Below are 12,861 nucleotides of genomic sequence, written 5' to 3' on the forward strand. Positions count from 1 at the left end.
GTCCCCGAACCTGGCACCAGCCCAAGCCCGTTTCAACTATGATATCTACTCCAGTTTGTTTTCTGATCCAAGAAGCTCGTTTCCTATCGTTCTTCTTTCCATGGGCTGCTGAGCCGACCTAAGTTTGTTTTCTAGTTGTTTAGTAAGTCGTCAAGCTTCCGCTTTATATGTCATTACCGGAAGGACGCATTGGTTGAATATTCTCTTTTTCAGTGATAGAGATAGTTTACTTCTCGTTATTGGCAAGTGTTTGCCGTGTGCACCCCAGCCCATACCAATTCTGCGCAGGATTTCTCTCCCGTGGCTGGGATCACCACAGACAACCTGACCGGGATAGTTTTAATCTTTTACTTGTCCTAGCGTTTCGTTACACATGCTGAACAGGGCGCTTTCGGCATGTTTATTCATCCTTGCCTTAGATTTATTCGTGTTTATTTTTATAGCCCCGCGGCCTTGTTTTCTGAATTTAGTTCCTCACTTCTATGCGCATTGAATGTTCTTCAGTTGGTAAACTTGTGCCAACGTGCGAGCGTCAGGGGAAACCCTCCGTCATCGTCATAGTGTCCATCACAGAGCAATCCTCCCCCACAAGGATTTATTAAACATCAATAATGTGGGGCGCGTTGACTCGTATATTATTAAAAAATGGCTGCGGCTTATCTCAGCTAACGTTGGATACGCATAGCAAAAGCTTGGCTTAGTCTGGTTGTCTTGGTTTCGCTTGGTTAACCTTTGATGTAGCTGCGTTGCCTACCACGGCTCAAAGCCGTTCGGTCCCGTGCAACGCTGACAGGAGGAGGCCCGGCCTCGCTTTCATTCCCGGCAACCGCGCTTCGCAGGGCCCAAGATGAGTCACGTAGCCCGAGACGACTCAGCGGCGCATGCGTGGGAGGCGGCGAAGTTGGTCGGCTGCCGATCAGCTGAGCGCCCGCAACCGCGCGCCACGCAGCTGATCAGTTGAGCAGAACGACTGAAAACGGGTCCTCGTGCGAAGCGCCGAAAGCGGGCCCGGCGTATCACGCGATGCTCTTCGAGGGGTGTGTCGCAGCCTGCAGGGTCTGCGACACACCCTGCGACAGGGTCTGCGGTCAAAAGGTGAACTTGCGCATCCGCGGCGAAACAACTAAATGAAAGAAGTAAAGCTTTGCTTTAAAAAAAAAAATAACCGGGAGCAAAGGGAGGAAAGTCTTCCGGAAGTTGTCAATTGTATTTCAATGCGGTTGGTCGTGATTAGAGTGAACTACTCTAGTTCACTCTAGTCGTGATCGAAGATGCCAGAAAGAGCTACTTTAAGCCGCAGCTGCACCCATGCAGAGGAAGGCGTTGCTGTTAATGAAGCCCCACGTTGAGGTCCTTGTCTCCGATGACGCCTGACCTGACGTACTGCACAATGTGGTCCTCGTTCGTGACGGCCTTGACGACCGAATGCTCAAGCATGTTGTCTACCCAGCGCGAGAAGAGCGGAACCTCGTCGGGGCAGGGCAACTTTAGCTCCGGGTACACCACGCTGACGGCGCGACCTCCCGCAATCGAGGGCCACAGGGCGTAGTCGACGAGTCCCGGTTGGTTGCCTGAAATATGCGACAGAAGCTTACTGTTTATAAAGACAATGAATTTGTACTCGTTCTTCTGGAAAGCGCGAATTACATGCGGGGACAAGGAGAACAAGACGAAGTCAGAAAGCGCCTTCCGGAAGCATCGTGGTATACCAAGTTGTCCAATCAAGCATCCTTGCTGTTTATGGGGTTTTGCGTTATTTTATTGGCTGACAACTGCATTTTTTACAAATAATAAGTCTATACAGCCCTGGAAGAAGACACGTGATGTTAGGAAGGAGAGGGCGTCTCTCCTTCCTTTTCTCTCCTTTCTTAAGTCACGCATCTTAAGGACGTTTCTTGGTGCAAGTAACAGAAGCGTGTCATTAATTAAGTGGGGAAATGAGCCAGAAATTATATCTGCACAATAAAAAAAATGGCGCAGCTTGCAATAGTGGTGCAAAACTGGTAGAACTGCAGAGCTGGCGGCACCTATCCCTTCGTCGGAGACCCGGCTGTACCATCATCATCAACATCAGCGCCCACTAGGTCCCCCGCAGGACAAAGGCGCTTATGGTCAAAAGATACAAAGAGTCAAAAAGTCTGAAGAGTCAAAAGATCCAACAATCATGTCACAGCCAAAGGCCTCTCCCATCGACCCCTGCTGCAATGTGGCGGAGCGTCTGCACCGACACGGGTGCAAGGACTCCCCTACATGTGCGGACTTTTCCGCTGGAGACGCTCGAGCACCTACTCTGCTTCTGCCCCCACCACGCGGGGCCGAGAGCAGAGCTCCGCCGAGCGCTCCAGCGTCGAGGCCTTCCCAGCGCCGGCATGGAGGACCTTCTGTTCCCGAAGGGGCCTGCGGCAACCCAACGGGAAGTATTCGCTTATCTGCTTCATTTCCTGGAGACGACCGGCCTTACGCAGCGGCTGTAGCCCGGAGTGCAGTAATTGACTGATGTGCCCGGACTGACAGCTTTCTAGGACTGACAGCTCTCATCTCTCTCTCTCTCTCTCTCTCTCTCTCTCTCTCTCTCTCTCTCTCTCTCTCTCTCTCTCTCTCTCTCTCTACTTTATCCTATTACTCCCGCTCTACTTCCCTTCCCCTGCACTGGGTTGTATGCAGGTGAGCTCCCTGCCGAGCTCAAAATATCCCCAGTGAATTTCCTTTCCTTTTCCCCTCGCAAACCACAACCACCAACCACCGACCCCCAACCGCTCCTGTCCCGCGCCGCTCGAGTTCATTCTTCCCCTCCGAAATTGCTTATTTCTTCCCCGCCATCGAGTAATTGGCCTTCCTCGTTTTCTAGACCCGTCAACCAGTGTCCACTCTGTCACCCCGGTAGTCCGCCGATTGTCATTTCAACTAATTACATGGCCAGCCCAAGTCAAGTTCTTTTTTTTTTGTATTTGCATTAGGATATCTTCTACTCTAGTTTGTTCTCAGATCCATCCAGGACGCTCGCTTTCCTGTCCTTAAGTGTATAATCCAATCATTATTTGTTGCATGGCCCGTTAAACCAACCTAAGCTTGCTTTCAAGTTGTTTGGTAAGCCGCCAAATTTCCGCTCCATGTGTCACCGTCAGCTCACAGTTATTTTCGAACTTGCCGCTGAAAGTTCTCCCTGGCTGGCAGGCCCGGATCATTTCGTCTGCATGCTTTCAGATCTCTCCCAAAGTAGACCGCGTTAGAACGCTCTAGAACCCACGGTCCAGTCCAAAGCCAACGCCCGCGCTGCGACCCCAAAGGAAATGCTGTGCTCCCGGGGTGCTTTTTTGCAAGTTAACCTCGCCGAGGTTTTGCCTGATCTTGTTGTTTCATCATCGTGCTCGAGAGCTTTGTGGGGGTTTATGTATGAAGTGTACACATCAGAGAAATGCTGGAAAAATTACTTCGTGAAGGACGAATTCAAAAGACGAAGAAAGAGACTATTTCCACAAGGATCCCCTAGTCCGGAGCTCCCGGGATAGTCGATAGGGCCATCTCTGCGCGCTCTGAGTGCCCTTTTCACTTCGGCGCTGGAGTCGGCCTGCCTCCTTTCCCATGGAAGGGGGGAGGGGGTAGGATTTGGTATGAGAGGAAGTCCAGAGTGTATGATAAATGCCGGTGTTCGGACACTTGGGGGTACCCGGTAATCGTTGGAATTGGTGTGCGAGGTGTACAGTAGGTAGAGTACGTGTTTGTCTGAATCTGCCTTAGCACAGCGGATTCCCGGAGCGCGAGTGTTTTGCTGTTGCTGTTGCTCTTCCTTTCGTACACCTTGATAATGGCATGGAAGGAACAGCAACAGCAAGTCTCACGGTACGCGTGTGGCCAGGGGCGTAGCCAGAAATTTAGCTTTTTTGCAGAATATTGCGGGATTAAAAATGCAAATATAACTGTTTTGACGGGCTGTCCATAAAAGATATCTGATTTCAACTGGATTATGATTTCCTGGTCGCGTCCACGGGCCCTTCAGTGTGCAGTGCATGCTCAGACGCCCAGTGCTCTAACGTTCGGACGAGTGCGCGCGCGCTCTCACTTCCGGGCATGTCTTCGTGCGCGGATAACTAGGTCACCCCGTAGCACTTCTGACTTGCAGCGAGGACCTTGTTGAGTATTTTTGTGGTATTAATCTCTATTCGATTGCAGTTGAATTTAGAACGGCTTGCAACCATATAGCCTCGCTGCACGTTGATTCCCACCTGTGCGTGGTATTCGTATATTTTCTTTGCAATCAGCGCAGAACGTTATTCACTGCAGCGTTGCTCCCATGATCATCATATGTTTCACTTACTTTTCTGCACGTGTGTTTTGTTGTCTCAGAGTAAACCGGCGATCTAAGCTTCTTGCCTGTCCGAATTGCTTTGTCGGGTGAGATGGGCTGGCCAGCCCTCGGCAGACGGAGGTTCCCTCAAGTATTAAGCGCGATTCCCTCCTGCTGGGCAAAGCAGCTGTAGCGGTTTTAACTCTTTCGCTACCGCGCCTATCAAAATCGATCAATTTGATCGATACTTTGGGAGCGCCTTTTCATAGCGTTCCAGGCGTTGCTCGAGCAAGTAAAGCTGTTCGGAGTTAGGTCAGAAAATGGCCTTTCAAAATAAGTGTTGTTTTCATTTTTGCAACGGAAACATGATTTTTCGCACGCTTTTGAATCACCTGGGTGTGGAAAAGGGGCGTGGTCATCGCACGTCACTGCTACCAACGAAGAATGCGTGCCACTCATAATTACTCTGCACCAGCGTTTGTTTTTTGCTATCAGGGCGTGAATGGTGAACCAGCAAACGATTTTAAATCGTCAGGTTCGCGCTCTGACAGTAATAATCCCAGAAATCGTCTGAAAATGTCAAGCAGTGCCTGGTTGCAAAGCTACTTTATGATTTTAGGCAGTTTTATTGCCTTTGCGCACGTTGTTCTAAGTTCTGTGGTAGTTCTACTTACACCAGGACCATTCGTGAACAGTTTACAACAGTTTCGGTTCCGTTTTTGCATCGTGAAATTCATATTTAGCGCTACTACGCAGTTACCCAACTTCAAGGCTACCTGCCATGACACCTGGAGCGTCGGCGACTGATCCTCGAACAAAGCACGCCGCTCTTGATTTCCCCCCACCTTAACCCGATTTCTGCGATAAGAACTTCAGATGCAAGTCAAAAGATCACACCCAGTCGCCAGATATCTGTACGGCCGAGGACAGCGCTTCAAACCGGCCTTGCACTGCCTTCGCCTTCCAGTTTCGTTTCCATGCGAGGGTATATCCGGGTGTCTATTGTTGATGCTTAGTTGAACTGTCTCTTCTGACGGAGTCTCCGATAAGTTTTTGTACTGTTTTATTTGAAAACTGTTAGGTGGCGCTGCAATAGAGAAGGCTCGTTGTGCTGATCTTTTTCATCGCGCAACTGCTACTCGGCCAAAGATTGCAGGGCACGATTTTAGCGCATCGTACCTCATTTCTGCGAGAAAGGCTACAATTGCGAGTAAGAAGATGATAATAAAGCTCAGCTTTATGTTTTCAGAGATAACTGACCGTGAACATCAACAAGCACCAACCATAGCGTTCTATTTTAAACTTCATGCATGTTTTTTTTCAAATCGCGTGCTTGTCCCAAATATTCTGCTCGCTGTAAATGCAAAGTCAGTCATTGACAAGATGTTTTTACATTATGTGGGTGCAAATTGGTGCCTCTTATAATGTGAAACCGCCAGATTTCTTCTATGGAAGTACCCGAAATTGCACATTTTGAATTGGAGGTTGGGCTTCACCGCATGACAAAGCACCGAGCGTGCTAACATTTTATTTTTGTATCTGAAAAACTGTTCCGCGAAAGTCGACATTTTTTGTAGGGCATGTTTTTGAAATGTTTTCCTACAAAATGTATATTCTAATTTTTTTTTACTACCGGTGGTTTGGTATGCACAACTCCTTTATTATCATTTTATTCGACATTTGGACAAAAACTTTGATTTTGATTTTTTTTCACAACTATGATATATAAAAACATTTTAAAAACTGGTGTTATTGGAAAGGCCGTTAAAAAATCTGCATTTTGTGTTCCTGTAATTAGTGCCTAACCAATTTTTTATAGCAGGAAAAAAAATGTTTTCTTTGACCCCTAAAAATTCGTCAATTTTCCGGCGGTAGCGAAAGAGCCTGTCTGTCGAAAGAGCCCCGCAACAAGAAGATAAAAGAACGTTATGTTCGCCTTGGGTAGAGAACAGCAGAAACACGAACTATATAGGTGGCAAGGTACGCGTGCGCTTAGTCAAAACAGCAGTGTACCAACACCTCTGTTCAATAAAATACCATAAGCAGTGAAGCCAATGGCGTTGTACCTGAGAAATAGGTTCCCTTCCTCTTGGCCAGCTCCTTATCAAAAAGTGGAATCTTCTGGACAAATTTTGCCCAATTGTCTTCCTTGGAGCCGATCTTCAACCATATGCTGCTGATATTGGATGCAGTCTTCGGCCACGGGGAAGAAAAGCGAAGGTACCAGGGCTCAATTTATGTTGTGCAGCAGACAACACGATATATGAAAACCACAGACAATGTTTCAAAAGCTGCGTTTAAGATTACATGCAATGCAGGTGACTACAGCATTGCGAAACACGTAAGGGTCGTCTTTATTGTTTTTCCACCGCGGTGATGTTTGGAAAGAGGCTTGTAAGATAATTCTAGATAATTGCAAAACAAAAGAACAGCTGCAACGAAAGACAGATTATATACAGGGTGTCCCAGCTGTCATGCACCGAGATTTTTAAAAAGAGCAATGGCGTTACTCGAAGAAAACCTAGTGCATAATGCTTACAGTACAGTGGAGTAGCGGCCAGTAATTTTTTCTTTATTAAGATTTATTAAGGTCATTGGAATTAATTACATAACTCAAGAAGCACAGTCCCAATCATTAAAGTGTCAATGAGGCACTTGTACGTACCCACGAGAGGCATCTAACTGCGGTATTTTCAGCGACGAACTAATTACGTGCTCATTTATTCTGACTGATAAAGAAACCCCGCGAAATATAGAAAATACCACGTTACGGGGCTCCCCCCCGCATCATAAACCAGTGCCCTCAAATAAGCTGATTGAAAGTAACTGCTAGGCCTGTTACACTCCGAAGACGCGGCGCATCACCTTGATAATGGCATGGAAGGAACAGCAACAGCAAGTCTCACGGGGAGCGTGTGGCCAGGAGCGTAGCCAGAAATTTTGCTTTTTGCAGAAATTTTGCGGGATTAAAAATGCAAATATAAATACATAACTATAAACTGGTCATATATATATATATATATATATACATATATATATATATTATATATATATAGACTCGGTCACGCCCGGGGGTTGAAAAAAAGGTCCCCTTCTCCCCGTGTAGTCAGAGTGGCGCTGGCTACCACCCTCAAGCGTCAGATACACTTCTAGTAAATATAAATAGCCCAGAAAGTGAAGGAGAACACAGTCGCCCAGATAGCCGAATTGGTAAGGCATTCGACATGTAATCGAAAGGCGTGGGTTCGGTCCCCACTCTGGGCGCGTGTTTTTCTTTCTTTCTTTCTTCTGTATATTAAAAAAATGTTGACTTCATTAACCGTAGTGAAAAAGAAAAAAGAGCCTAACCACACCCCTATGCCTCCTTTGGCGTTGTAGACTGCTGCCGTATCTCTCTGTATTTCCTCAACGAGCCCCTCATTTCCTTGCTATATATATAATTACTAACTGAAACTATTAACGCAAATTTACAATTATAAACGGAACATACATAACTAATCACTGTTAATAACGAGGAAAATAAAATATTTCATAAAGAAATTATTCGCATGTTCCGAGAATCGTGACAGAGTTGCTATTATTGCTTCTAATTTTCTGTTTTGTCCACATAAGAAGAATAGCACTTAAATAAATACGAAAATGTAGAACAAATATAAATATATATGCAAAACAAACATTGAAGCAAAAAACATTGAACTAAAGAACTAATTCACCTGAATTAACAAAACAAGGAGCGAATACTATAGACGTGCAAACACGAAACAATCAACTTGTGGGTGGGCGTTTTATTTATTTTGTAGTCGCTTTGTGATCGAAGATTTTCTTTTTTTCTTATTTTTGCATACGGTTGGGGACAAATCTTAACACCTCTGTTTTTGTATGTCAATATATTGCGTCAGGGAAGCATGCACTGCGGATGTTTGCACCAAAATTAGTGACACAAGAATTACGTCAAAATTACAGTTGGGGCGAAAAAAGCGAGAATATAATATCGTGATCAGGACCATATGAACTGGCCCCTCAAAGCAGCGTCAGGCTCTAAAAAGTTTGTTGTTTTATTTGGAGGACAATGGTCACATTTTAAAATTGTGAATTCTGTGACACAATCTGAAAATAGTCCGTCAAGCACGTCAAGCCACACAGTGCTTTTTGTTTTCTTCCTTCCTGCCAACCTTTTTCTTAGGCCTTTTTTGCCTACATCCCGATCCTTAGCGGAGAAGCTGGTAGGCAATTGCAAACGCCGGCAAAACTCTCTGCTTTTTCAGTAAAGAGCCTTCTCTCTCTCTGATCAGGGCAACAAAAGTGCCACTGGTAAAAAAATGTACATTTATAGGAAAGTTGGTTCTACATAGTGATCCTTAATACCATCCCGCAGCGGCGCAGCTTCCCGATATCCATATCGTTTGCACCCCTGGACACGAGTCTCTCTACGGAAATGAGGCGTCACACACCGCTGCCCGAGTACACACCCTCTGGGCCATTTCCGAAGAGAGCCAAGACACGGAGAATACCCCCCCCCCCCCCCCCCCACACACACACACACTCAATGGCTACGCTGAATCTCTCACACTGAATCTCTCACTTCAGACACAAGCGTCAGCGGTTCCCTCCACACAACTCCCACCGTTCCAGAGCCGAAGCGACCACACTCCGCCGGCTACAGACCAACTCCTACCCGCACTGCACCTTCCTCCACCATATCTACCCCACCCAGTATTATAGTACCTGCCACTTCTGCCCCCAGCCACGCACCCTGTACCATCTGGTCTGGGAGTGCCAACAATCCCCATCCCTCACACCCAATCCCCGTCCCACGTACGAGCAGTGGGTGGACCGGCTGTCCAGCTCGGACCTCTCGACCCAGCGCATGCTGATAGCGAGGGCACGAGCAGCCAGCAAGTACCAGGGCATCCCGGACTAGCGGACGCCCCCCACCGGTGGTGCTCTCACCATTCTGCACCATTAAGCTCCAAATTAAAGATGTTTATCCTATCTCTCTCTCTACATGGTTGGAATTTACCTGCGAATTCGCTGCTGCAGCGGCGCTCGTGCGGCAAAACTACCCATTTTTGTAGCTGCGGCAATATATCGTTTTGCACGCGAACGACATAGCACTGCAGCAAATTCACTGGCAAATTCGCATCATGTAGAGGGAAAGGGGGGGGGGGGGGGGGGTACAAAGTCCGAAGTCGTTAGCGCACTAGTTTCCGGTGGGCCGTGGTTGCATGGAAATGCTGAAGGCCTGTCAGGCCTGCGGTTTCGCCCGCGGATCTACCCTATAGTTTGTTCTGAGCAGCGACTCTCCGTCGCGCCGCGGAGCGCGAGCTCGCGTAACACCCCCATGGATGAAGGCCTTGCTTAGAATTCAAGCATGCCAGGAGGGAAACGGGCCACCTAGGGAGGGTGAGTGCGCTTCCCGGACAGGTTTCTTGGGTTTCTAGACAAAAACCTTAGGTTGGTTTACGGCGCAGGTGCTTGTCTCGGTCGCGTGCACGACAGCGCGAAATAATTTCGGGAAAGGGGGAGGAGGCTGAGGCACCACAAGCCCAGCCCCCCTCCCTACGCCACTGCGTGTGGCACATAAGGCACAAACTCGGTGACGATTACTTCTTTCGTTATTTTTATTTCATTCTGGCTAATTCAGCGGCGGCCTGCTCGAGGGCACTGCTTTATAATGCGGGCGGGAGCGCCGTCCCGTAGTATTTTTCATATTTCGCGGGGTTTCTTAATCAGTCACAATAAATGAGAACGCAATTAGTACGTCGCTGAAAATACCTCAGTTAGATGTCCCGTGTGGGTACCAACAAGTGCCCCATTGAGACTTTAATGATTGGGACAGTAATTCTCGAGTTAGATAATTAATAACAATTACTGATTAATTATCATTAGCGGAAAAATTACTTGCCGCTACTCCAGTGTACTGGAAACATTATGCACTAGGTTTTTTTTTGAGTAACGCTACAGCTCTTTTTTTAAATCTCGGTGCGTGGACACCCAGTGTGCGTGTGCGTGTGCGTGTGTGTGTGTTATTATTAAGGCAGAGCAAGCTCGCAAAGAGGCGGCAAAGTAGGAAAAGTAACACCAACAAATTTTACAAAGGCCCTAACAGCTAAATCTATGCTACAAAGGCTATTTACTCAAATTCAACTCCAACCCCCTTGTCTTTTCAAAATGAATTGGGAGCACAAAAGTAGAGGGTGGTTGCAACCTACGTTTTCGTTTCGAACTGGTTGGTATGGTATTTAGAACCGTAAAGTGCTTGTAATCGCGTCAATACGGCACACATCTGTCCAAGCATAAACGCAGGCTCACCGGCAGAGCCGAGTCCAGGAAGCTCCTGTCGAGGGCCTTCAGGTACGGGTCGCACGGCATGAGCGCTGGCTCGGGGTACGCTTCCTCGAGGTACTCCATGATGGGCATGGAGCCACTGATGACCTTGTCGTCCTGGTACAGCACGGGCACCGTGCCCGAAGGCAGAACGTCGTCGTACCACTCGGGCCGCTTGCGTAGGTTTACGTTGACCACTTCGTGACTGAGAAGAGAGCCCTTTTTGATTTAAATCTGCCTAGAAGCGGCGTAGAAGGCAACTACTGACGGAGGCGTCACCGCGTAACAACGATCGTTCATTTTCTCACCTTGTAACTAAAAGAACGGGCTCCTGAGCACCGCCCAACTCAAGTCTCGCAAAGAATAGTGTAGCTCCAAATGACTGCGTTTAGTGTTTTCCTAGTTCGCACTTTTGGCGAGCGTCATGGCTTATTGCAACGAATAAGGTTGTGGGGATTAGTTGGTGTGTCTGGTGGTCACTGAGAAACTGCGCTGCATATTTAGCCACCGCGAGTGGCTGCCATAGTTGAATGTTAACTTGTTTCTAACTTCCAAAAAAAAAAAAAAAAAACCTCCCCGACATTCCCCTCTATGGAAATGAAACGCGCTTAATGGAAACGCCGTATCGCATGTATGATATGCTCGTATAGTGGACAATGCAAAGGCAGTTTATAGTAACCACTCTCACAGATAGTCTTGAGCCTGCTGTCTTCGAACCATCATACTCACCGCAATGCACGAATGTACAGGTTTTGGCGCGTACGTGCGTGTTCTTAATGTTCTCCGAAGAAGCGGCTGGAAAAAGGCCTACTAAACAAACACACTCACTCGATTGCTTTGGCCTCCAGTGCCAGCAATGCGCGCTGAGCGAACGGGCAGAACCGCATGCTGTACAAGCGCAGCTTTCCGGGTGCCAGCGGCGGAAGCTTAGAACCTGCGCATTATGACGGGGATTCAGGAGCGTTACACGCACAAATAAACGATAGCGAAAAGCGTCGTAATAACAACAATCAATCAATAAAAAAATTCAGTCAATCTAGCGTTTATTAAAGTGCGAAGCGACTGACGCACGAATAAAAAACACCAAAGCAAAATATTTCACATAGACAATGTATAAATTACAAACAATGAAACGTAAAACTAGTGAAGTAATTGAGGAAACAGCGCATCAATAAGTAATTTGATTGATTGTAGGGTTTACGCGCCGACGCAACGCAGGCGATGAGGCGCGCCGTAGTGGAGGGCTCCGGATTAATTTTGACCACCTGGGGATCTTTAAACGCGCGCCGAAATCTCGAACACACGGGCGTTTTTGCTTTCGTCTCCATCAGAAAAGCGGCCGCCGCGGCCGGGAATCGAACCCGCGACCTCGTGCTCAGCAGCGCAACGCCTTAGCCACTGAGCCACCGCGGCGGGTAATAAGTCAATCGAGTGTGTATAACGTGACAAGGGACCGCCGAGTCATGAATAAAAACACAAAAAGAAAAACATTTCACGCATTAAAAGGAACTATTGAGCGGCGCATGCGCTAAAATTTGGCTCTTTCTTCAGAGTACAATAGAAACAGAGCTCAACATGCGTGGTACAACCTGTTGATCAGCTCAGCTGCAGTAATACCTCGTATGACACGGCCGGCCCATTTCTTAACTGGCAGCAAGCTTGGGAGGAGGCAATGCTTCGTGTGTATTTTGATGCCGCGGTGATTTTGTTTAGTTTTCCGGCAATTTAAACCCGAAGCACACGAAAACTTGACTTCCTTGGGTCAAAAACAAATTGATTTTATATCTTACATGGGCTGTGCATAGGGTGCGATATAAATAAAATGTTGAATAGACTATATGTGTAGCTAATACAAATTACTGGAACGCTTTTCAGATGGCGAAGTGCTTGTATCTTATCGCATCTTCTGTCTGAATTTTTATGTCGTTCTTGTCCTCACGATCATGTATATAAAGTTCAAGATCCTCACAACAAAATTCCGTTGGACGTTAGCGCTTTTTTCACCATTCGTCCGTCCGTCATCCGTCCATCCGTCCATCCGTCCATCCGTCCATCCGTCCATCATCCACCCGCCCGCCCGCCCGTCCGTCCACCCGCCCGCCCGCCCGCCCGCCCGTCCACCCGACCGATTGACCGACCGACCGACCGACCGACCGACCGTCCGTCCGTCCGTCCTATCTATCTATCTATCTATCTATCTATCTATCTATCTATCTATCTATCTATCTATCTATCTATCTATCTATCTA

At 47.5% G+C, this 12,861-nt stretch overlaps 1 protein-coding gene across 1 annotated transcript; it reads right to left on the reverse strand.

Moving 5' to 3' along the window:
- Positions 1–1,200: 1,200 nt before the first annotated feature.
- On the reverse strand, positions 1,201–11,541 carry LOC144151353 (glutathione S-transferase omega-1-like). The gene is made up of 4 exons (XM_077682373.1): positions 11,441–11,541; positions 10,598–10,817; positions 6,352–6,478; positions 1,201–1,571 (listed from the first exon to the last, which is right to left on the reverse strand). The coding sequence occupies exons 1-4, from the start codon at positions 11,497–11,499 to the stop codon at positions 1,330–1,332; spliced, it is 648 nt and encodes a 215-aa protein (XP_077538499.1). The 5' UTR covers positions 11,500–11,541; the 3' UTR covers positions 1,201–1,329.
- Between the last annotated feature and the right edge of the window lie 1,320 nt (positions 11,542–12,861).

The sequence above is a fragment of the Haemaphysalis longicornis genome, unplaced genomic scaffold, assembly GCF_048455015.1.
Source record: "Haemaphysalis longicornis isolate Haplotype H1 unplaced genomic scaffold, Haemaphysalis longicornis Haplotype H1 scaffold_9, whole genome shotgun sequence".
In the NCBI taxonomy this organism is placed as follows: domain Eukaryota; kingdom Metazoa; phylum Arthropoda; class Arachnida; order Ixodida; family Ixodidae; genus Haemaphysalis; species Haemaphysalis longicornis.